The sequence below is a fragment of the Jaculus jaculus genome, chromosome 6 (genome assembly GCF_020740685.1).
Source record: "Jaculus jaculus isolate mJacJac1 chromosome 6, mJacJac1.mat.Y.cur, whole genome shotgun sequence".
Classification (NCBI taxonomy): domain Eukaryota; kingdom Metazoa; phylum Chordata; class Mammalia; order Rodentia; family Dipodidae; genus Jaculus; species Jaculus jaculus.
The window spans coordinates 32,736,308-32,762,562 of record NC_059107.1 but is presented as its reverse complement, the minus strand read 5'-3'; the positions used below and the strand labels follow the sequence as shown (position 1 = coordinate 32,762,562).

Genomic DNA, 26,255 nt, shown 5'->3' with positions numbered 1-26,255 from the left:
ACCTCCTGATACTGGGCCAAGAACAAAGCTCAACATAAATAAACAGATAGATGCACGAGGGGTCTACCTGCCAGGTCAGAGTTTAAAAACTGAGCTGTGCCAGGACAGGCTGTTTTTGAACTTCTGAGATGTCACTCCAGAGCTCTGAAGATTCTCACTCCACCTGCTGGTAAGGGGAAATCAGCCCCAAAGTGCCAAATTGATACAGGAAATGGACATAAAGACATCTTTATTGGCATAATTAATAACTCTATAGAGCATAAGGTCTTTCTAGTTAACTGACAACCAAGAAATCTTAAAAAAAAAAATTTATGAGAATTGTACCTATTGGCCCCTCTCCTTCTTCTAAGGACCTCTGATCCATGATGTGTCTAAACATGGGTAAGAGAAAAGCAATGGTTTTTCCACTTCCTGTCTTGGCAATGCCAATCAAATCTCGGCCAGACATTATTGCAGGAATCGCTTGACTTTGGATTGGTGTGGGCTTTTCATAGCCATGCCTTAAAAAGAAGCAAAAAGAAACAAGGTAAGAATTGCAATCATTGCTACGCTCCTTGGTGCCCCATAAATATGAGTTCTTCAAATGTTATTTCTCCACATAATAAAGAAGCAATGTGTCAGGCATGGTGGCACATGCCTTTAATCCCAGCACTCAGGAGACAGAGGTAGAAGGATCACCGTGAGCTCTAGACTACCCTGAGACTACATAGTGAATTCCAAGTCAGCCTGGGCTAGAGTGAGACTCTATCTCAGAAAAAAGAAAAGAAAAAGAAGCAATGAAGTATCAAGAGAGTCCCCAAAATGGGAGAACACTGTGATAGTACCAAGGGGAAAGACTACATATTATATAATTCTGCTTGTGTGTAATGTCCAATGCAGCCAATTATAGAAAAAAAGTACATTCATAGTTGCCCAGGGTAGAAGAGATAGGAGAGAACTTAATGGATACAGGTTTCTCTGGGACATGATGAAAATGTACAAAAATTAAGCCAGACCACACCTTTAATCACAGCACTCAGAAGGCAGAGGTAGGAGAATCAAGTTCAAGGCCTCCCTGTGACTACACAGTGAATTCTAGGTCAGCCAGGGTTACAGAAAGACCCTACCTTGAAAAACCAAAATAATTAGATGGTTGCACAATTCTATAAACATACCATTGAACTGTATACTTTAAATAATAAAAGTTCAGATTTAAATTGTATCTTAATACAGCCATTTAGGGGGGAAAAGGCTGGGGCTTGAGATATACTTAGTGACAGAACACTTCCCTACCATGCTTAGCTCCCACCATGAGGAGGGACACAAAAAACTTTTTTTGATTTTGTTTTGTTTGTTTGAGAAGGGTCTCACTCTAGCCCAGGCTGATCTGGAATTCACTCTGTAGTCCCAGGCTGACCTCAAACTCACAGCTATCCTACCACGGCTTTCCAAGTGCTAGGATTAAAGGTGTGTACCACCACACCACACTTAGCTACAAAAAACTTTTCTACTAAAAGTGTAAGTGGGCTAGAGAGATGGCTTAGCAGTTAAGGCACTTGCCGGCAAAGGCAAAGGACAACGGTTCGATTCCTCAGGACCCACATAAGCCAGATGCACAGGGTGGTGCATGAGTATGGAGCTCGTTTACAAGGGCTGGAGGCCCTGACAGGCCCATTCTCTTTCTCTCTATCTGCCTCCCTCCCTCTCTCTCTCCAAATAAATAAATGAATAAAAAAATTATTTCTAAATAAAAAAAGAGTGCATGCAGCCTAACAACCCAAGCACGACTCCCAGTACCCACATGAAGCCAGATGTACCAAGTAACACATGCATGACTACAGGGCCCTGGCATATCCGTTCTCTCTCGCTCAGCTTGCATAGGTAAAAATATTTGGCCTGGGGCTGGAGAGATGGCTTAGCGGTTAAGCGCTTGCCTGTGAAGCCTAAGGACCCCGGTTCGAGGCTCGGTTCCCCAGGTCCCACGTTAGCCAGATGCACAAGGGGGCGCACGCATCTGGAGTTCGTTTGCAGAGGCTGGAAGTCCTGGCGCACCCATTCTCTCTCTCTCCCTCTATCTGTCTTTCTCTCTGTGTCTGTTGCTCTCAAATAAATAAATAAATAAATAAATTTAAAAAAATATATATATATATTTGGCCTGGAGAGATGGCTTAAAGTTTAAGGCGCTTGCCTACAAGGATCCATGTTCGACTCTCCAGGTCCCACGTAAGCCAGACGTACAAGGTGATGCAAGTGCACAAGATGGTACATGCATCTGGAGTTGGATTGCAGTGGCTGGACGTCCTAGTATGCCTATTCTCTCTCATAAAACTGTATCTATCTATCTATCAAAAAAAAAAAAAAAAGCCAGGCTAATCCCAGCACTTGGGAGGCAGAGGTAGGAGGATCACCATGAATTTGAAGCCACTGTGAGAATATATAGTGAATTCCAGGTCAGCCTGAACTAGAGTGAGACCGTAACTCAGAAAACTAAACTATAAATAAATATTAGTTAAGCCCAGAGAAATGGTTCATGTAAAACAGCTATTTTAAGTAGGAAAGACACTGAAAAATGTGAATAGTCACCAACCACTTACTTTTTGAGGGAATTTAATATCTTCATGGAAATGCCACACTGGACCCAGGATTTTATTGGTTTAGGACAACCTTTTCCTTTAACTGTAATGCCTTCCATTTCTAATCGAAATACATTCACCTCTACAAAACAAAATCCAGATTACAAAAACCCTTACAAAATCATTGCTTCACAGTACCTTCTACCTTTCAATTAAGACTAAGAATCCTTAAGAATCTTCCATTCTTTTTTGTCTTTTAATGCTATCATAGAAATTTCATATAAAATCTGCAATAGGAAGCACCAAACAGCTCAGAAAGTACAAGCAATAAATTAAGAATGCAGAAATATCTCAAATTCAACATTGGTTGTAATGATGACAATAACGAATGATTGGCAAATACTACAACTACCTGTTTTCCTAGTAAAGAGTTGCCCGATTATTTATATTTAACCAACAACAGACTGACAGTTGTTCCTTCCTCGCACATACAAGAACTAATAGAAATATTCCATTACAACTTAACATGTGTATTTTCAGCTGTGCATGGCAGTGCATGCCTTTAATCCCAGCACTTGGAAGGCTGAGGTAGGAGGATCACTGTGAGTTCAAGGACTACATAGTGAATTCCAGGTTAGCCTGGGTTACAATGAGACCCTCCCTCAAAAAGATAAAACAAAAAAAAGAGTATTTTCAATCCTAAGAACATCAATGACATGGACTGAATTCATGTTTGCTCTTTTTAAAAATTCTTCCAAAAACATCTTGCAACATGCATCCCTAGCCACCTTCTTCCTAGGCAAAGTGAAATATTGCCTCCCCTGACTCCTCGACAATCAATAAACAAAGAAGAATTTTACCTTCTTGAGACATTTTTGCTAGTTCTGGAACTTCAACATAAAAATTTTTTCTAAATGGTTCATATTCAATTTTTCCATGATCAACAGGTTCTAGAAGTTTTCTTTGTTTTGTCTGATAGCCTGTGAGAGCTGTCTGAAGATCCACTTCTTCCTCTTCTGAAGAATACTTGAGTTTACAGACAAAAGAGTTCATTATTATTCTCCCCCTTATGGAAGCACAGCCCTAGTTTAAAAATCTGCTCCCCCGCAGAAACTGCGTTAGCTCGTTCTATACTTTCTAAAACATTCTACTTGACCCCCAAGATTTTTATCCAACTCCAGAACACTTAAACCTCATTCTCTTGATGGTATCTGTCTGTGATGAGGAATAGAAACAATCACCTCTTCAAGAACATTCCAACTTAATTTCCTTTTTAAAAAAATATTTCATTTCTATTTGTTTATTTGAGAGAGAAAGAAGCAGAAAGAGACACGGCAGGGCTTCCAGCCACTGTAAACGAACTCCAGATGCATGCACCACCCTGTGCATCTGGCTTACATGGGTCCTAGAGAATCAAACTGAGGTCCTTTGGCTTCACAGGCAAGCACCTTAACTGCTAAGATCTCTCTCCAGCCCAACCAACTTAATTTCTTAAGAGAGAGAGAATGGGTGCATCAAAGCCTCTAGTCACTGCAAACGAACTCCAGATGCATGTGCCACCTGGTGCATCTGGCTTACGTGGGACCTGAAGAATCAAACCTGGATCCTTAGACTTCGCAGGCAAGTGCCTTAACCACTAAGCCATCTCTCCATCCCAATTTCTTAGCTTTTAGGGAGAGGCGTTTTGCTGGCTGTTTGAATGCCAATACAAGCTAATTTAACTTAGAGAGGATTTCAAGGAAGTTTGCTACTGTTCTCACTGGATACATTCTTATAATGCAACAGGAAAGATTAATTCATTCTATCACTTTATTTTTCTGTGTACTAGATGTGTACATGAGCTGATGATGGGAGGGGTGGCAAAAAAGTAGGCATTCAACAAAAGATGAAAGATGCCAAACAATTCTACCAAGTGGAAATACAGCTATAATACCATTATGCTACACAGAATTAACTGAAAGAATTCCTCTCAGTAGTAGTCTGTATTGCTGAAAATCACATGTCCAGCAATACTTTGTGGTAAATACCTCTTAGACATTACCAGAACCCAAGTAACAATGAATGAACAATCACCTCCATGGCATCTTGGTCATTCTCCATCAGCTCGCCTTTCTTCTTATCAGAATCCACAACTGCTTTTTTGGTTGTTACAACAGTAACAACTTTTGTGACTGTTGGCCCAGACTTCTAAAATAAAAAAGGGATATAAAATATCTTGCAACACTAAAACAAAACTTATATATGTCAAATGTATCACATTAGATCTTAAGATTTAAAATTGTTTCTTGAATTTTGTTCTTATTTCTCTGCACGAGTTTGTGTGTGTATATGGGCATGTCAGGGCCTCCTGCTGCTATAAATGAACACCAGACGCTTGCTCCGCTTTCTACATCTGGCTTACATGATTGGCTTGGGAAATGAACCAAGGCTGGTAGGTTTTGTAAACAGGTGCCTTTAACCACAGAGCCACCATAGCAGCCCCCACAATTTATAATTCAAACTAACTTAAAGTTAATTAATGAAAAGAGCAGCGATACTGAGTTTCATTTCAACTTATATAAATTTTAAAATGTAACATTATATATACATTTATGTGAGCTGGGAAGATGGCTCAGAGGTTAAAGATACTTGCTTATAACACATTAACATAAAGCTTATTGCACAACATGTAATTTCACAGAATATACTTGGGCGTGTGAATGTAGGCATGCATGTATGTATAGAGGCCACAGGACAACCTCAGGCATCATTTTTAGGAACACCGCCAGCCTCTTTGAGATTCATTGAAACAGGGTCTCTCATGGGCCCGAAGTTCACTAATTGGGCTAGACTGGCTACCCAGTGGGTTTCAGGACCCCTCTCCACCTCCCTGGCACTGGGTAACACACACATGCCACTACACCCAGCATTTCGCGTACAGGTCTTCATGCTGGCAACACAAGCACTTCAGCTACTGAGATATCTCCCCAGACCTAATATATATGCTTTTGAAGTGGTAAAAGATTTTATTTCCAGGTGTGGTGGTGCCTGCCTTTAATCCCAGCACTACTAGGAAGATTGATGTAAGAGGACTGTAGTGAGTTCAAGTCCACTCTGACTACATAGTGAATTCCATGCCAGTCTAGGCTAGAAACAAACGCTACCTCAAAAAACCAAAGCCAAGAAATTTTATTAAAGAACTTTTGCGATAAGAAAAATGAAACTTCACTACAGACATGAGCTCATTTTCCCACAATATATTTTATTTTACTTATTTATTTTTTGGTTTATTTGAGGCAGTATCTCACTCTATCCCAGGATGACCAGGAACTCATTCTGTAGTCTCAGGTTGGCCTCAAATTCAGGGCAATCCTCCTACCTCTGCCTCTCCAGGGCTGAGATTAAAAGTGTGCGCCCCAAAGCCAGGTGTGGTGGCGCACACCTTTAATCCCAGCACTTGGGAGGCAGAGGTAGGAGGACTGCCGTGAGTTCAAGGCCACCCTGAGACTCCATAGTGAATACCAGGTCAGCCTGGGCTGGAGTAAGACCCTACCTCGAAAAACCAAAAAAAAAAAAAAAAATGTGCACCCCAATTCCCAATCCCATAGTATATTATGAAAACAGTACCAAGAGGACAATGCAATCAATTCAATTTCTCTCAGGAGAAGATAGATAGACAGATAGATAGACAGACAGACAGACAGATAGACAGACAGACAGACAGACAGATAGATAGAGATAAGGAATTTACTATGTAGTGTCAGGGAGGCCTCGAACTCACAGCAATCCTACCTCTGCCTCCTGAGTGCTGGCATTAAAGGTATGTACCACCACACCTGGCTGAAATATTTTATTTTTATTTATTTATTTATCTGATAAAGAAAGAGGGAGAGAGAATGGACACACCAGGGCCTCCAACCACTGCAAACGAACTCCAGACACTTGAGCCACCTTGTGCATCTGGCTTACGTGGGTCCTGGGGCATCGAACCTGGGTTCTTTGGCTTTGCAGGCAAATGCCTTACTCACTATGCCATCCCACCCTTTTTATTTTTCTAAATATTTTTATTTATTTATTTATTTGACAGAGAAAGAGACAGAGAGAGAAAATATTTTTCTTTTTCTGGTTTTTCATTGTAGGGTCCTGCTTTAACCCATGAATAACCTGGAATTCACTATGTAGTCTCAGGGTAGACTTGAACTCATAGTGATCCTCCTACCTCTGCCTCCCAGTGCTGGGATTAAAGGTGTCCAACACCATACCCAGCTTAAATAAATCTTTAAAAGAGAAAGTCTAATACCTTTTCATTTCCTCCACCTCCTTTCACACTCCTCATGTTGAACTTCTTTACTTCTTCCTTCACTTCTTCCATGTACGCATCTAGTGGGTCTAATTCCTCACCCTCCATCTCATTTCCTTCTTTTTCTGCTTCTGCAGGATCATCTTCGTCATCTACAACACCAGCAGATACACTTTGTGAACGGTTTCAAAAAGAAGCCCCGCACATAACCTCCCTTTCGAACTTGTATCGCGCTACAAACACCCACCCTCCCAATAACTCCAACCAGGCTATAGTTCAAGTGCTCACACTTGGAGATTTACAGTTTTCAACCATGCATATATTATCTCTGATTAACAATAATGAGAAAACAAATCACTTAATAGGAAAGGGGCAATACTGCTATAAACACAGCTCTACTGAGAAAAGTCAAAGACTTTCTCTGCTAAATGCTTTTGTTTGTGGGTTTTTTTTGGGGGGGGGGTTGATGTCGAGTCTCACTCTAGTCCAGGCTAACCTGGAATTCTCTATGTATTCTCAGGGTGGCCTCAAACTCACAGTAATCCTCCTATCTCTGCCTCCTTAGTCCTGAGATTAAAGGCATGCACCACCACACCCTTCTAAATGCTTTTTCAAATTCTTTTTTTCAGATTTTTCAAATTCTCTTGTATTCACAGAAGGAAAAACTGGTATATCACTCTAGACAACCTAACTCTTGTGCATAACTAAGGTCTAGCTTTGAACCTCAGCACCAAAGACAGGAAAAATGTTAAAATCCAGCTGGGCCGGGCATGGTGGCACACGCCTTTAATCCCAGCACTCGGGAGGCAGAGGTAGGCAGAGGTAGTAGGATCTCCGTGAGTTCAAGGCCACCCTGAGACTACAGAATTAATTCCAGGTCAGCCTGGACCAGAGTGAGACCCTACCTCAAAAAACCAAAAAAAAAAAAAAAAAAAAAAAAAAATCCAGCTGGCTGTGGTGGCACATGCCTTTGCCTTTTATCCCAGTGCTTGGGAGGCAGAGGTAGGAAGATCACTGAGAGTTGGAAGCCACCTTGACACTACATAATGAATTCCAGGTTGGCCTAGACTAGAGTGAAATCCTACCTTGAAAAACAGAAAAAAAAAAGTTAAAAATTGTAAGTACCATATTGTATATATTTTTCACAATAATAATAAAAAAAAAAAAAGGCAGGTGTGGTGGTGCATCCCAGCACTTGGGAGGCAGTGGTAGGAGGATCACCATGAGTTTGAGGCCACCCTGAGACTACATACTGAATTCCAATTCAGCCTCAAGTAGAGTGAAGCCCTACTTTGAAACACCAAAAAAAAAAAAAAGGGGGGGGGGAGGGAGGGCTGAAGAGATGGCTTAGCAGGTGTTTGCCTGCAAAGCCAAAGGATCCCGGTTCGATTCTCCAGGACCCACGTAAGCCAGATGCACAAAGGGGTGCACACTTCTGGAGTTCATATGCAATGGCCAGAAGTGCATCCATTCTCCCTCTCAAATAAATAAATAAATATATTTTTTAAAAAAATCCCTGGGCTGAAGAGACTGGTCAATGGTAAAGGTGCTTCCTTGCAAAGCCTAATGACATTGATTCAATTCCCCAGTGCCCACATAAGGCCAGATGCACAAAGTAGCACATGCATCTGGAATGCCTGTGCAGTGGCAAGCAGACTTGGCGCACCCATTCATTCTCTCTCTCTCTGCTTGCAAAAATAAATGTATACTTGAGAAAAAAAGAAAAGAAAAGAAAGCTCTCCTGAAAGCCCAATATGAAGTATTCTAATTCTTCTACAGTCCTCTCCATGAACAGCTCCACAAGCTGATTTATATACCATCATCATCTTCTAAGCTCCATTTTTTTCCTTGTTTCATCTCCTCGATTTCCTTTTTCAGTTCTCCTATGTTTTCCATAGCCTTCTTACGCTGTTCTTCTCGCCATTTTTCAACTCTTTCTTTTCGCTTTCTCATTTCTTCCTCCAGCTTATTCTGGTCAAAGTTCTTGGGGGTGAACAGAGACAAAAAAGGAAAAGTAAAACTAAAACCAGAATCAGTATCAGCAATTTACCTCACATCAGATTCTAAATAAATTCTCCAATGTATAAAAGAGGAAAATGAGGCTGGAGAGATGGCTTAGCAGTTCAGGCGCTTGCCCGCAAGGTCTAAGGAGCCAAGTTCAATTCTCCAGGTCCCATGTAAGCCAGATGCACAAAGTGGCGCATTCATCTGGAGTTCATTTTCAGCAGCTGGAGGCCTTGGAATGCCTATTCACTCTCTTTCCAATACATACATAAATAAATTTTTTAAATATTTTATTTATTTATTTGTTTATTTATTTATTTATTTATTGGAAACGAGAGAAAGACAATGGGTGCACCAGGGCCTCCAGCCACTGCAAACAAACTCCAGACGCATGCTCCCTCTTGTGCATCTGGCTATGTGGGTCCTGGGGAATCAGACCAGAGTCTTTAGGCTTCACAGGCAAGTGTCTTTACCACTAAGCCATTTCCCCAACCTAAATAAATTTTTATAGAGATAGCAAGAGCAAGAAATAGAAAGAGAATTGGTGCACCAGGGCCTCAGCAACTACAATCCAACTCCAGATGCTTACACCACCAAGTGGGCATGTGTGACCTTGTGCCTGCGTCACCTATGTGCATCTGGCTTATGCAGGATCTGGAAAGAGATCAAACATGCGTCCTTAAGTTTTGCAGGCAGGCGCCTTAACTGCTAAACCATCTCTCCAGCCCAAATAAAATGTTTTTTTAAAAAAGACACTGTCTCCATGCCTTTTCCCAGCACTTGGGAAGCAGAGGTAGGAGGATCTCCATGAATTTGAGGCCATCCTGAGACTACAAAGTAAACTCCAGATCAGCATGGGCTAGAAACTCTACCTCAAAAAACCAAAAAAAAAAAAAAAAAGATACTGTCTCACAAAAAAGGTAGAGACTGAGTAGGGCAAATATCAACCTTTGGCCTCAACATGCATGATCACGTGCATGTGCACATGCACACACACACAAAGTAAGCTCCCCCTCACACACATGCACTCACACATATATGAACACATGCACAAAAAAGAAAAGAAGCCAGGTGTGGTGGCACATGCCTTTAATCCCAGCACTTAGGAGGCAAAGGTAGGTGGATCACCAAGAGTTTGAGACCACCCTAAGACTACAAAGTGAATACCAGGTCAGCCTGGGCTACAGTGAACCCCTACCTAGAAAAACCAAAAAATATTTAAAAAAAGAAATAAAAAAGGAATAAATTAGAAAGAAAGAAAGAAAGAAAGGAGGGAGGGAGGGAGGGAGGGAGGGAGGGAGGGAGGGAAGGAAGGAAGGAAGGAAGGAAGGAAGGAAGGAAGGAAGGAAGGAAGGAAGGAAGGAAGAAAGAAATGGGCTGGAGAGATGGCTTGTTAGTTAAGGTACTAGTCTGTGGAGCCTAAGGAGCCAGGTTCAATTCCCTAGGACCCACATAAGTTCATCTGCAGTGTCTAGATAATGGTGGGCCCATTATCTTTCTCTATTCACTTCTTTCTCTCTCTCTCTCTCTCTCTCTCTCTCAAATAAATAAACAAAAACAAAATAAGAGATGGAACTAGCTGGACAGATAGCTCAGTAGCTAGTGTACTTCCTACATAAGCATGAGGCCCTCAGGAAACCTGAGACTGCCTGAGTTCAAGTCTTCAGATCCCATGTAAACATCTGGGTGTGACCATGATGCCTATAACCCTAGTCCTACAGTGTAGTAAGAGACCTGAGAATGGACAGAGCCAGACAAGTACTGGAAGCAGTAAAAAGAGACTCTGGATCAAAACAAGACTAGAGGCCAGGCATGGTGGTACATGCCTTGAATCCCAGCACTCGGAGGCATAGGAAAGAGGATCTCTATTTGAGGTCACCCTGAAACTACATAGTGAATTCTAGGTCAGGTCAGCCTGAGCTGACCCTACCTAGGAAAACACACACACACACACACACACACACACGCCACAAGATCAGAGTTGGGCACAGTGGTGCACATCTTTAATCTCAACACTCAGGAAGCAGAGGTAGGAGAATAACTATGGGTTCGAGGCCAACCTGGAATACACAGTGAGTTCTAGATCAGCCTGGGGTACCCCAAAGATAAAGTAAGGGGGGCTGGAGAGAAGGTTTTTTGCTTAAAGGTCCTTGCTTGCAAAATCTGATGGCTTGAGTTCAATTCCCCAGTGCCCATATAAACCCAGATGCACAAAGTGGTACATGCTTCTGCAGTTCATTTGCAGTGGTAGACAGCTCTGGTACACCCATACTCATTCTCTCTCTCTTAAATAAATAGACTAATGGCCAGAAATGGTGGTGCACGCCTTTAATCCCAGCACTCAGGAGGAATAGGTAAGAGGATCCCTGTGAGTTCGAATCCAGCCTGAGACTACAAAATGAGTTCCAAGTCAGCCCGGGCTAGAATGAGACCTCAAAAAAACAAAAAGTAAATAAAATTTCTTCTTTTTAAAAGAGAAACCAGCTGGGCCTGGTGGCACACACCTTTAATCCCAGCACTCGGCAGGCAGAGGTGGGAGAATTGCTATAAGTTTGAGGCCACGCTGAGAGTACAGAGTGAATTCCAGGTTAGCCGAGGCTGACATGAGACCCAATAGAGGGATGGCGTAATAGTTAAGCAAGCGCTTGCAAAGAAAAGGCCCCGGTTCGATTCCCCAGGACCCACATTAGCAAGATGCACAAAGGGGCGCACTTCTCTGGAGTTTGTTTGCAATGGCTGCAGGCCCTGGCACGACCACTCACTCTCGCCCCCTCCCTCTTTCTCTGTCAAATCAATAAATAAATAACGTTAGTGGTGGCAATGAACTAGAAAAAATTAACATCTATCGTAAAGAAATAATGTGTCCCAGGGCCAAGTGTGGTGGGGCATGCCTTTAATCTCAGCACTTGGGAGGCAGAGATAGGAAGACTGCTATGAGTTCCAGGCCACCCTGAGACTACATAGTGAATTCTAGGTCAGCCTTGGCTTGCATATAACGCTACCTCAAAAAAAAAACAAAAACAAGAAATAACTTGTTCCAGTACAAACAAGACTGATAATAGAGTTATATTAAACATACACCAGCATCCTTTTCCTTTTCATCCTCCTTGTCATCCTTGTCTTTTTTCTTCTCTTTAGAACTTTCCCCACCTTCTGTTTTCTCTTTGGACCGAGACCTACCAAGTCAAAACAAGAGAGAAAAAGAAAAGAGATATTAGCTATCTGTGCTTCAAAACACAGTCTTCATTTTAAAAGACTATTTTAGACCAGGCCTGGTGGTGCATGTCTTTAATCCCAAAACTGGGGAGGCAGAGGTAGGAGAATCACCATGAGTTTGAGGCCACCCTGAGATTACATAGTGAATTCCAGGTCAGCCTGGGCTAGAGCAAGATGCTACCATGGTGGGGGGGGACTATTTTAATAAACTTGGATTTCACTTTATTACCCCAAGTGTTAGTTCATATTCCATTAATAAATATCTTGAAACTAAAATGAAATAATATGTGTCCAAATACTTAATGGAAAACATTACTAAACATTTGGAAATTTGTCTAAGAAAAAAAATTTAACCTAGGCATGGTGATGCATACCTTTAATCCCAGCACTTGGGAGGCAGAGGTAGGAGGATCACTGTGAGTTCAAGGCTACCCTGAGACTACAAAGTGAATTCCAGGTCAGCCTGAGCTACAGTGAAAAAAAAGAGAAGGAAAGAAACACTTCTTCTTTTTTTTTTTCTTTGTTTTGACTTTACTGTATTCTGTAAGTTTGAGAGTTAAACACACAGCCACAGAAGCTTTGCAGTACTGAGCAGTTTTACAGCAAACACGGATCCCCGCGCGGTCATCTCTACGTGACCCTGGTGGCAGAGGTACTGTGAGCGCAGTCAGTCTGTCCTTGCGGCCTGTCTGGTCAGCGTGAGCTCGCGTTGGAGCACAGCAGGGCGGCCCCGGGGAACCACCCCAGCAGTGGTTGGTGAATAGAACTGACTTGAAGGCTCACACTGCAATAGTCCGATAGACCAGGCACACACACTGACAGACGGAGAACGTCACTTCTATTGACAAGATAACGTGTTACTTACGAAGAAACACTTCTTTAAATGAGAGAAAAATCCAATCTAAGAATCCAATAGGAAAATGAGAAAAGGATAAGAACATGTACTTCCAAAAAGAGAAACTATAAATGGCCAATAAATACATGAAAAAAAAGGTCTGGAGAAATGGCTTAGTGGTCAAGCACTTGTCTGCAAAGCCAAAGGACCATGGTTCAATTCCCCAGGACCCATATAAGACAGATGCACAAGATGGCACATGCATCTGGAGTACATTTGCAGTGGCTGGAGGCCCTGACATACCCATTCTCTCTCTCTCTCTGCCTCCTCCTCCCTTTCTCAAACCTATATCTATATATCTATACCTATGTGTGTGTGTGTGTGTGTGTGTGTGTGTGTGTGTGTGTGTGAGAGAGAGAGAGAGAGAGAGAGAGACAGAGAGAGAGAGAGAGAGAGAGAGAAAAGGCCAGGCACAATAGCGCACACCTTTAATCCCAGCACTTGAGAGGCATGATCACCATGAATTTGAGGCCACCCTGACACTATATAGTGAATTCCAGGTCAGCCTGGACTAGAGTAAAACCCTACCTCCAAAAACCAAAATATATATATGTATATATATATGAAAAAGAAAAGCTGGGCGTGGTGGTGCACACCTTTAATCCCAGCACTCGGGAGGCAGAGGTAGGAGGATCACCGTGAGTTCAAGGCCACCCGATTACATAGTGAATTCCAGGTCAGCCTGAGCCAGAGTGAGACCCTACCTCGAAAAAACAAAGAGCTGGGCATGGTGGCACAGGTCTTTAATTTCAGCACTGGGGAGGCTAATATAGAAAGGACGATGTAGCTGGGCATGGTAGCCTGGGCTAGAGCAGGACCCTACCTCAAAACACCTAAATAAAATAAATAATAACAGTATTATTAAAATGTACTGAGTATTAAAACCAATAGGATCTAGTATTTTCCAGTTGAGTTAAAAACTTCACAACCAGGCTGGAAAGATAGCTTAGCAGTTAAGCACTTGCTTGTGAAGCCTAAGGACCCCAGTTCGAGGCTTGATTCCCCAGGATCCATGTAAGCCAGATGCACAAGGTAGTGCATACATCTGGAGTTCATTTGCAGTGGATGGAGGCCCTAACGCACCCATTCTGTCTGTCTGTCTCTCTCTCTCTGCCTCTTTCTCTCTCTGTTGCTCTCAAATAAATAAATAAAAATAAACCAAAAAAAATTAAACTCCACAACCTATTAAAATTCTGCCAAAGGTTCGTAATTATTCACAAGGATAAATTTCAAGGGAGGGTTAGGGAAGACCCAGCAAAGGGAGAAACAGTACCCAACCTGTACAGAAAACCCAACCCAAGGACAGCATCACCTGTTCTCTGCCTTCTTGCTCTTATTGCCCGGACTGGAGGACCGGGACCGCCGGCCACGGCTGCGACTTCTGGAGCGCCTCCTGTCTCGGCTTCGAGATCGTCTTCGCTCCCGGCTTCTGTCTCTCTCTCGACTTCTGGAACGCCTGGAAGGGGAACACTTTTCATTTTATCTATGGCCAAAGGGAGCTATTTCAGATCATGACTGTACCATAGTAAAAAAAAAAAAAAAGATTTCAAAATCATTATTAAAGGCAGATCAGCTCAATAGGAAACAAGGCTAGTTCTTAAATACTCAATGGAAACATGAGGATATTAATTAAATCAGTAATGACAGATATTTTAAATATACAGTCTACAGCAGAAATTCTAACTTTCAAATTGGCTGGGGATACAGCTCAGTGATGAAACACTTGTCCCTACACTAAAGTATAAGGATGGGCAACATTTGACTGTGAGGGGAAGACCCCTGAACTGAAGGCAAAAGTTTATAGCCTTCACTGCTACTGACCACCAACATGACAAACATCAGCTCTCCAGCTCTGACCTGTCTCCCACCAGGAAAGCATGGAGAATTTAAGAATGCCACTGATGTCAATCTTGTAATTTTACTTCCACATCAAAAATCAAAGTTCAAGCCAGGCATGATGGCGCACGCCTTTAATCATAGCACTTGGGAGGCAGAGGTAGGAGGATCATCATGAGTTCAAGGCCACCCTGAGACCCCACAGTGAATTCCAGGTCAGCCTGGGCCAAAGTGAGACCCTACTTTGAAAAACCAAAAAAAATATATAAAAATAAAAAAGCTGGAGAGATGGCTTAGTGGTTAAGGCTTTTGCCCTATGAAGCCTAAGGACCTAGGTTTGATTCCCTAGTACCCACCTAAGTCAGATGCACAAGGTGGTGCATGTCTGGAGTTTGTGTGCTGTGGCCACAGTCCCTTGCACACCCATTCTCTATCTGCCCCCCCCCTCAAATAAATAAATTAATACAATATACAAGAAAAAAGATCTCCACAAGTAGCAATCCCAAAGACTTCTTTTATGCCGGGCATAGTGGTGCAGGCAGAGGATCACCATGAGTTCAAGGCTACCCTGAGACTTATGGTGAATTCCAAGTCAGCCTGGGGTAGAGTGAGACCCTACCTCACAAACCAAAAAAAAAAAAAGAAAAACTCAAAGGTCAAAATGCTAAACAACCGATTTCATTTAACAAGTACTTGACTGAACTGTCAGCATTAAGCACATTGACATGGGCAAATACTTCCCCTAAGTACCAGGTAACATCACTTCATTATCTCCTTTCAATGTTTAAAAAAGATAAAAGTCAATTTCTTTCTGTGATCTGTTCACAGCATAACTATGTCTTCCCCTCCAACTTTAATGAGAACAAAAATTTGAAGGGCTAAGAATAATAATTATTATTTTTAAGAATAATTATTTTGACACATTTTCACCTCCAGAAAGGTATGGCTATTTGCTTATAGTGTCAATGAACTGCAAAGAAATGTACAATAAATATGAGTGTTCTTTAGAAGCTGGTCGTGGTGGCACATGCCTTTAATCCCAACACTTGGGACCAGAGGTAGGTAGATCGCCATGAGCTCAAGGCCACCTTGACACTAATTCCAGGTCAGTCTGAACTAAAAGTGAGACCCTACCTTGAAAAAAACAAAACAAAAAGAGTGTTCTTTACTCTATGTAGAAGACCAGTAACTGGAGTAGCTTAAAACAGCAGAGGGCTTAGAGAAACCTCAGCCTTCTATCTTCCCCTGCCTGCTTTAATGACTGCTCAGCCCTGTTAAGGCAAAATCAAAATACAATGACCATAAATAGAGCATACTACCATATTTTATTGTATTTACTTGCATGTATGCAAACACGCACACATGTGTAGGGAGGGAGCAACAGAACTCTTGCCACTGTAAATGATTTTAATGCCTATCCGGCTTTACATGTGTAGCTGGGGAATTTAGCCCAGGCTGGCAGTCTTTACAAGCAAGTGCCTTTAACAAGTACACCATCTCCCAAGCCCCTTATTTTTTGTTTCCTTTCTACCTCTCTTCTTGAGCTTCAAGGGTTCTTCAGGGATCATAGGAAACACAACCTAGAACATTGTTTGAGAATCTATTGGTGGTCAAGTGTTCTGTGTCTAATAAAATAATGGGGATAAGCCAGGCGTGGTGGTGCACGCCTTTAATCCCAGCACTTGGGAGGCAGAGGTAGGTGGATAGCCATGAGTTCAAGACCACCCTGAGACTACATAGTGAATTGCAGGTCAGCCTGGGCTATACAGTGAGACCCCACCTTGAAAAACCAAACCACCCCACCCCACCCCCAAAAAAAGAATGGGGCTGGAGAGATAGTTTAGCAGTTAAGGGGCTTCCCTTCAAAGCCAAAGGACCCGGGTTCAACTCCCTAGGACCCACATAAGCCAGATGCATAAGATGGCACACGCACCTGGAATTTGTTAGCAGCGGCTGGAGGCCCTGGCATGCCAATTCTCTCTCTCTACCTGTCTATTTCTGTATATCTCCCTCTCTCAACTAAATAAATAAAAATAATTTTTAAAATTTTTTAAATAAAAACAATGGGGATAGAAGAGTGGGCACAAATAAGCTATTAAATTCCAATCTGAAAATACTTCTGGAGACACCCAGTTGATCTGTGAAGGCCAATTTATCACTGGTCTGTCAGAGATGAATGTCTTACCTCAGACGCTTCCTGTCCCTTGACCGTGATCTTCTCTTATCTCGACTCCGAGACCTCTCTCTCCTCCTGTCTCTGTCTCGACTTCTAGACCGTCTGTCATCTCCACGTTTGCTTCTTTTGTCTGAGGGTGAGCGACTCCTCGATCGACTTCCAGAGCGTCCCCGTGATGCTGACCGCTTGCGATAGTGGCTAGAACAGGAATCAATCAAAGATTAAATTTAGGAAACAGTATGCATTTCATTTTTCTTTTTACTTATTTATTTATTTATTTTGGGTTTTTGAGGTAGGGTCTTGCTCTAGTCCAGGCTGACCTGGCATTCACTGTAGTCACAGGCTGGCCTTGAACTCACGATGATCCTCCTTCTTCTGAATGACCCACAGCACCATGAGACAAAGCCAGAGACACAACAAAGCAGCCACACAAGGAAAGCCTCACAGGCCATTATTAAAACTTTGCCTTTCTTCTGAGTAAGTAAGAAGCTACTGAGGCAGGCGTGTAGTACATCTGCTAGGCCAACTACTAAGGAGGCCGAGGAAAGACGATAACTTGAGGGTAAAAGTTCAAGGCTATCCCAGGTAACAGAGAATAACCCCATCTCTAAATAAAGCAACTAGACTAGGGAGATGGTTCAGTGGTTAAAGGGGCTCTGTTGCATATGCACTCATGCAAAAGCTTTAAAAAAAAAATTTTTTTAGCCGGGGGTGGTGGCGCACGCCTTTAATCCCAGCACTCGGGAGGCAGAGGTAGGAGGAACACCATAAATTGGAGGCCACCCTGAGACTACATAGAGAATTCCAGGTCAGCCTAGGCTACAGCAAGATCCTACCTCAAAAAAAAAAATTTTTTAAAGGGCGCTAGGCAGATGGCTCAGAAGCTAAAGGCACTTGCTTGCAAAGCCTGCTGGCCCAGGTTTAATTCCCATAAGACCCGTGTAAGCCAGATGCTAAACGTGCCACAAACATCTGGTATTCATTTGCACTGCCAAGACACCCTGTAGCACCCATACACACACACACAGTGAGTTCCAGATCCGCCTAAGGCTAGAATGAGACCCTTCCGGGGTAGAGGGGAGACAGGGCTGGAGAAATGGCTCAGCAGTTAAAGGTACCTGACAGCCCATATTCCATCCCCCAGTACACACTTAAAGCCAGATGCACAAAGTGTCATATGCACCTGGAGTGCCCATTCCCTCCCTTCTGTGCTCTCTCTACTTGCAAATTAAAAAAAAAAAAAAAAAAAGTGAGGGTTAGAGATGGCTCAGCCGTTAAGGTGTTTGCCTGCAAAGCCAAAGGACCCAGGTTAGATTCCCCGGGACCCACGTAAGCCAGATAGATGCACAAGGTAGTTCATTTACAGTGGCTGGAGGCCCTGGTGTGCCCATTCTCTCTCTTGCTCTCCCCCTACTTCTCTCCCCCTACTTCTCTCCTCTCAAATGAAAAAATAAATTAAATAAATAGTGAAACAACAAAACCTGGATAATACTACTAGAGAATAAATACAACTATTATCAAATTCAGTGTGTAGAAACAAACTTGTTACATTTACTCTCCGCCCAAACCATTTGTCTTCACAACTTCTAGTCACTAGGCTCAAAACATCAGTGACCTACAGTATTTTTCTTTCTCATTCTACACAATCAATACAACACCAAATCCCATCTCTGTTCTCCCTTTCACCTGGTGCCACTCCTCAGACTTTCCAGTCACTGTTGCACAACTTACTCAGCACATTATTCTAGACTCCTGGTCTTCCTATTTCAAGTCCCTTGTTCTATACTTTTAATATTTTATTTATTTACATGTGTATGTGAGGTGTTGTGCAGATATATACACAGAAGGAGAAAATGGACACACCAGGGCTTCTAATCACTGCAAACAAACTCCAGACACATGTGTTACCTTGGGCATCTGGCTTTAGGTATTATGAGGAATAGAACCAAAGTCCTTAGGCTTTATGCCTTAACCACTGAGCCATCTCTCCAGCCTCTCTCTTATTCTCTTAAATGACTTACTGCTGTTAGGGCAATCTTTCCTAAAGTAGAATGCTAAGCTGGGAATGGTAGCACACGCCTTTAATCCCACCACTTGGGAGGCAGAAGCAAGAGGATTGCCACGAGTTCAAGGCCACCCTGAGACTATATATTGACTTCCAGGTCAGCCTGGAATAAATAAAATAAAATAAAATAATGGGCTTAGAATTCTACTTTATTTATTTACTTTTGTTTTTTCCAGGTAGGGTCTTACTCTAGCCTAGGCTGATCTGGAATTCACTATGTAGTCTCAGGGAGGCCTTGAATTTCTAGTGATTCTCCTACTGTGGCCTACCAAGTGCTGGGATTAAAGGTGTGGGCCACCATGCCCAGCCCATTGCCAATTTCTTGCTCAAAATCCTCAGAGGCTCACAAATTCTTATCTGGAAAATTTAAACCAATCTGTTCACTTTTGGGGCCTTTTCTGGATCTCTTTCATTTGTCCTTCATGAAAGCTACATACAAAGGCAAACTGGGGCTGGAGAGATGGCTTAGCCGCCAAGGTGCTTCTCTGCAAAGCCAGAGAAGCTCGGTTCTGATTCCCATTCTTTCTTTTTCTTTCCCTCCCTCCCTCCCTCCCTCCCTCCCTCCCTCTCTCTCTCTCTCTCTCTCTCTCTCTCTGCCTCTTTTCCTCTCTCAAATAAATAAATAAAAATAAAATGGCAAACTGGGCTTTGGGGCTATTTCTTTTCTTTTTTTAAATATTTTATATTTATTTATTCATTTGAGAAAGAGGCAGACAGGTAGAGAACAGACAAACCAGGGCCTCCAACCACTGCACAAACGAACTCCAGACACGTTTGCCACCTTGGGCATCTGGCTTGCATGGGTTCTTGGCTTTGGAGGCAAGCCTCTGAGCCTCTCACCATTCCCTGGACAAACTGAAAGCACAAAGGTATGGCAGAAGGCTAACGGGCTAAGGCGGATCTTCCTGTGAAATGTCCTGGAGGCTGCCTGAAGAGTGTGGCTTGCATCTTGGAAGCAATGTGAACCAGTAGAGATTAAGTCACAGAATGACACAATCTTAGGATATTTCAAGCAAGCACCTTTAACCTCTGAGCCATCTCTCCAGCCCCACTATTTTCAGAAGCATCATTCCCCAATCAGTATGAGAGATGGAATGACCTTATGATTAGAACAGCAAGATGAAAGATGATTCAGGGAGGAAATCAAGTTGAAGCAGATGTATGAATCTCAGCAATAAATGATAAGGATTGTAATTAAATTAGGAAGAGGAGAAATGGAAAATGGCTGCAGGATTTAGTGGGAAGGAGGCAATAAAGGGGGGGAAAAAAAAGAGTCAAAATACCACTTTCAGCTTCCTAGTTTGGGTGGCCAGATGAATAGCAATGACTTCTGAGAGATATAAATGACCTCCATAGGCCAGGTGTGGTAGGCTCATACTTTTGTTCTCAGCCCTCAAGAAGCTGAGGTAGGAGAATCAGCCTAGGCTACAGAGTGAATGTTCCAGGTCAGGCAGGGTGAGAGTCCTGCCTCCAAAACAAAAAACAAAACAAAACAAAAAAAAAACCTTCAGAGGAAGTTACTGTAGTTAATATTCTTTATTTTTATTTAGATGAGGCTACACAGTTTATATATTTGCTAAATTTCACTTTGTGTCCATTTTCCTGAATGTTAGTTATATCTCAATAAACTACAGTTAGCATTAAAAAGTAAAACAATGGGTGAGAAGATGGCTCAGCAGTTAAAGGCACTTGCTTGCAAAGCTTTCAAGTCTGGGTCTAATTCCCAAGCCACTCACACAAAGTCAGATACATAAAGTGGCACAGGCTAGTGGCACATCTGTTATGCAGGAAACCAACCACCCTCTAACTGGACTGGAGGCCCACTCCATGGGAGGGAATACATCCCTGATACCTACAACAGGGGTAGTCATGAGCCCTAGGGGTGTAACGTCTGCTGTAGCTAAATGTATATACTATGCGCATCAAACTGCCCAGTAAGCACTTCTCTTAATGTTCATACCCTTATATTAATGCTACTCTCACTTTTTCATTAGAGAACTTTCTCTTTTCAGATGGCAGTGACCGGATGATTCAGAAGGAACCATGGTGCTGAGAAATGACAGAGGAGAGCTCAGCACTGAAATATCTCTATCACACCTTCCATGACTCAGGGACCGTTGCAGAAGAGGTGGCAGAAAGAATGTGAGAGTCAAAGGAAGGGTAGGACTCCTTACAACGTGCTCCTCCAGACACAAACCTCCCTACCTCCAAAGACATAAAAAACAAACAAAGGGCTGGAGAGATGGCTTAGCGGTTAAGCGCTTGCCTGTGAAGCCTAAGGACCCCGGTTCGAGGCTCGGTTCCCCAGGTCCCACGTTAGCCAGATGCACAAGGGGGCGCACGCGTCTGGAGTTCGTTTGCAGAGGCTGGAAGCCCTGGCGCGCCCATTCTCTCTCTCCCTCTATCTGTCTTTCTCTCTGTGTCTGTCATTCTCAAATAAATTAAAATTTAAAAAAAATTTTTAAAAAAATGTAGTAAACTTTCATTGTTCCATACACCATCCCACAGCATCTTCCTGACACTGCTAAACACATAGCAAACAACAGGTGTTTTCGTTGTTGTTGTCGTGTGTGTGTGTGTGTGTGTGTGTGTGTGTGTGTGTTTTGTTTATCAAGGTAGGGTCTCACACTAGCCCAGACTGACCTGGAATTCACTATGGAGTCTCAGGCTGGCCTCGAACTCACAGCGATCCTCCTACCTGTACCTCCAGAACGCTGGGATTAAAGGCATGCGCCACCATGCCCGGCTTGTTTTTGTTGATTCTCGTCCCCTCCTCCTATCCCCCCCTCCATCCCTAATAGCTGTATTTTAAGATTAAAAATCGCAAGGTCTCGAATCATTGCATCAGCGATCTAAAGTTTTGAAGGAGTCGAAAATAAGCTCTCTCCGCGCACCGTTTCAGAAAGATTGAAAAGCAGGTCACAAAGAAAGACGAAGTCTATCCTGGAAGTCAATGTCCGCGCAACAAGTATTTTATTTAACCTTAACCCAGAAGAAGCAGTGTTGCACGGAGAGGCAAACAGGTCTGCCCGCGCGCCCCTTTTCCAAGGACCTGGGCAGATCAAAACCGAAAAGAGTGCTGAGAAATGATGCCAACGCAAGGCGATGGGACTTCCCAACGGGATCCCTACAGAGGAGAGACAAGGCTGCACGCTCCCAGGCGGAGGCAACTCCGCAGACGATGGATGGTTTCCGCACCCGGGGCTCGGGCCGGCTTGCTGGCAGCTCAGGGGTTATCGTCGGTGACCTTCGCCGCCCCAACACAGTCATGCCCCGGCCGCGGCGGCTGCTCACCGGTGGGGCGCTGGAGCCATGGCCGCGCCACCGTCCAACTCCCTCCTCTCCTCTCCTCCCCAGCGACCCCAGGTCGCCGCCCACACTCACCGCGACTCCCGGCCCATGCTGCCGGCGGGGCTGCACGGAAGCCTCGTCCTCGGGGACCGCGCGCCGGCGAACAAGGGCGAAGGAGGAGGTCACGGAGCACGGGCGGGCGCCGAGGAAGGGCTGGTCCTAAGAAGCCGCAGCAGCCCCGGAGGAGGCCGTCATTCCAGCGCGGCAAACGCCCATAAGACCGAAAGGCCCCGGCCGCGGCAGGAAGGAAACCGCCCGCAGGAAGTCGCTGCTTTCGCGCAGCGCCACCTACCGGTCGGAGGACGCACACCCGCCGCGCTGCACCTGGCGGAGATGCCCTCGCTGGGCTGATGGGTGCAATGGAGTCTGGTTGGTCCCTCGGCCTCAGTCTGGTCCACCCTGGAGGAAAGGATCTTTGGAGCGCTACAACCTGTTTGTTTGTTGTTGCTGGTTTTTTTTTTTTTTTTTGGGGGGGGGTGAAGGGTTTCTAGGTATGGTCTCACTAGAGCGCAGGCTGACCTGGAATTCACTCTTGTAGTCTCAGGGTTGCCTCAAATGGGGATCTCCTACCTCTGCCTCCTGAGTGCTGGGATTAAAGGCGTGCACCACCACACCCGGCTAAGATTATCATTTCTTAAATATTTATTTTTTTGGAAGCAAAGAGAGATAGAAGAGAGACGGAGAGAATGGGCATGCCAGGGCCTCCAGACGACGCAAATGAACTCCAGATGCCTGCAACACTTTTGCATCTGACTTTACCTGGCTACTGGAGAATTGAACCTCGGTTGTCACTTTGTAAGAAAGTGCCCTAATTGCTGAGTCATCTCTCCTGCCCAAGAATATCTTTTGTTGTTGTTGTTTTTTGTTTTGTTTTTCAAGGTAGGGTCTCACTGTAGACCAGGCTGACCTGGGACTTGTACTTCGGGGCTGGCCTCAACTCACAAATGACCCTCCTACCTAAGCCTCCACATTGCTGAGATGAAGGCATGCGCCACCACGCCCATTGTAAATCATTACTTTTGGCCTGGGGAGATGGCTTAGCAGTTAAGGCGCTTCCCTGCAAAGCCAAAGGACCCAGGTTTAATTTCCCAGGACCCATGTAAGCTAGACGTGCACAAGGTAGCATATCCATCTAGAGTTTGTTGCAGTGGCTGAAGACCCTGTGCGCCCGTTTACTCACTCTGTCGTCTCAGAGTGGCCTCAAACTCACAGTGATCCTCCTACCTGTCTCCTGGGTGCTAAAATTAAAGGTGTGTGCCACCACACCAAGTTTTCTGTCTCTCTTAGACACACACACGCATACACTCTTTATCTGTGGGCTTCTCTCTCAAATAAACAAAAATAAATTTTAAAAATTAGGGCTGGAGAGATGGCTTACCTGTTAAGGTGCTTTCCTGTGAAGCCTAAAGACCCATGTTCAACTCTCCAGATCCCACATTAAGCCAGACACACAAAGGTGAGGCAAGAACAAGGTTGCACATGCCCACTAGGTGGTAAAATTGTCTGGAGTTTGAATGCAGTAGCTGAAGCCTTGGCATGCCAATTTTCTCACTCTCTCTGTCTCTCTCTAAAATAAAAGTAAAAAAAATAGCTGGGTAGGGTGGTAAACACTTTTAATCCCAACACTTGGGAGGCAGAGGTAGGAGGATCACTATGAGTTCAAGGCTCCCTGAGACTAGTGAATTCCAGGTCAGCCTGAGCTTGAGTGAGGCCCTACCTTGAAAAACCGAAAAAAAAAAAAAAAGAAACAGTACTTTCCTATTACATGTACATTATACGATCAATTTTACTTTAAAAATGAGATTAGAGGTCAGGCAAGGTGGAATATGCCTTTATCTCACTCAGGAGGCAGAGATAGGAGGGTTGTTGTGAGTTCAAGGCCACCCTGTGACTGCATAGTGAATCCCAGGTTAGCCTGGGCTGGAATGAGACCCTACCTCGGAAAACCAAAAAAAAAAAAAAAAAAAAATCAATATAATATGACCTTCCTTATCTTTCCTAACTAATGTTGGACTGAAGTATACCTTGTCAGATATTAGGATAGCAACCCCTGCTTGTTTTCCAGGCCCATTTGCTTGAAACACCATTTTCCAACCTTTCACCCTAAGATAGTGTCCATCCTTTGTAGAAAAGTGAGTTTCTTAGAGGCAACAAGTTGAAGGATCCTGCTGTTTAACCCACTCTGCAAACCTCTATGTCTTTTGGTTGGGGCATTGAGGCTGTTGCTATTAAGAGATATTGAAAGTTGTGTATTTATTTTTGCCATTTTTGTAGTTCTTCCAGTTTTACCTTTGCTCTCTTGTATTAACAAGTATTTGAGTATGTTTTTTTTTCCCCCCCCAGATTCCTTGTATGTGTGCTTTTCTTTCTCTTCAGTGTGGAGGATTCTTTCAAGTATTTTCTGTAGAGCTGGTTTTGTCTTCAAATATTCCTTTAGCCTGCTTTTGTTGTGGAATGTCCTTATTTCTTTTTGAATGGGTAGCTTTGCAGGATAAAGTAACCTTGGTAAACAGTTGTTATTTTTCAGAACTTAGAATACATCACGCCAAGCCCTTCTGGCTTTTAAAGTTTGTGTTGAGTAATCTTCTGTGATGGGCTTGCCTTTGTATGTAACTTGATCTTTCTCTCTAACTGCTTTCAACATAGTTTCATAGCATCCCGAATATCTTGAAATTCCCATTCATACTTTCCTATTACTTTGTCTTTCTCTTTGTTGGGTTGTATTAGATCTGCTACCTGGTCTTCTAACTTAGATAGTCTGTCCTCTCCTTTATCCATTCTACTGGTGAGATTTTCTACATTTTTTTTTTTCTTAAATTTCACTGTGTTCTTCATTGCTAGTATTTCTGACTGGTTTTCTGTTATTATTTCTATTTCCTTATTTATGTCTTATATTGACTTCTTTATTTCATTAAATTGATTTCCTGTGTCTTCTTTGGTTCCTTTGATTTCCTCTTTCATTCCTTTGATTTCCTCTTTAACTTCTTTCAGCATATTTATAATCATTTTTTTTTAATTTTTTTTTGTTCATTTTTATTTATTTATTTGAGAGTGACAGAGAGAGAAAGAGGCAGATAGAGAGAGAGAGAGAATGGGCACGCCAGGGCCTCCAGCCACTGCAGACGAACTCCAGACGCGTGCGCGCCCTTGTGCATCTGGCTAACGTGGGTCCTGGAGAATCAAGCCTCGAACCAGGGTCCTTAGGCTTCACGGGCAAGCGTTTAACCGCTAAGCCACCTCTCCAGCCCTTATAATCATTCTTTTGAAATCTTTCTCAGGCATTTCCACTAACTCATTCTCACTGGAGGTCATTTCTGATGCATTAATACTTTTTGGTAGATTTATATTGTCTTGATTTTTTTTAAATATTTCATTCTTCATTATCTTTATTTATTTATTTATTTATTTGAGAGCAACAGACACAGAGAGAAAGACAGATAGAGGGAGACAGAATGGGCGCGCCAGGGCTTCCAGCCTCTGCAAACAAACTCCAGATGCGTGCGCCCCCTTGTGCATCTGGCTAGCGTGGGACCTGGGGAACCGAGCCTCGAACCGGGGTCCTTAGGCTTCACAGGCAAGCACGTAACCGCTAAGCCATCTCTCCAGCCCTTGTCTTGATTTTTGATGTTTCTTGTGTTATAATGTGTATATTTTTGCATCTTGGATTAATTTAATGCTTGGATTTTCTAATTAGCTGTAGTATTATTAGATATATCAGTCAATCTGATGTTATATATCTTCAGGGTAGGAGCTTAAGGTGCTAGGTGTGGTTCTCAAGACTCTCAGAGTATCTACAAAAGTGACCCTAGGTGTTGGGTTTGCCTGCTATGAGAGTATTCAAATAGGCTGAGTGGAACAAAATACAGGCAGATTCTAAAATT

General features: G+C 43.3%; 1 protein-coding gene across 3 annotated transcripts in view; it reads right to left on the bottom strand.

Moving 5' to 3' along the window:
- Ddx46 (DEAD-box helicase 46) overlaps positions 1-22,582 on the bottom strand; it is a 46,192-nt gene extending 23,610 nt beyond the window's left edge. Inside the window, exons 1-10 of one of the 3 annotated variants that reach the window (XM_004665072.2) lie at positions 22,408-22,582; positions 16,968-17,156; positions 14,259-14,402; positions 11,915-12,011; positions 8,649-8,814; positions 6,832-6,983; positions 4,626-4,739; positions 3,413-3,578; positions 2,574-2,694; positions 325-500 (exon numbers count right to left, since the gene is read on the bottom strand). In XM_004665072.2, coding sequence (XP_004665129.1) covers positions 325-500; positions 2,574-2,694; positions 3,413-3,578; positions 4,626-4,739; positions 6,832-6,983; positions 8,649-8,814; positions 11,915-12,011; positions 14,259-14,402; positions 16,968-17,156; positions 22,408-22,424 — 1,342 coding nt within the window. In that variant the 5' untranslated portion in view covers positions 22,425-22,582. The remainder of the gene's footprint in view (positions 1-324; positions 501-2,573; positions 2,695-3,412; positions 3,579-4,625; positions 4,740-6,831; positions 6,984-8,648; positions 8,815-11,914; positions 12,012-14,258; positions 14,403-16,967; positions 17,157-22,407) is intronic. The other 2 variants (XM_045152089.1, XM_045152088.1) reach the window with 2 other exon arrangements.
- Positions 22,583-26,255: the final 3,673 nt, after the last annotated feature.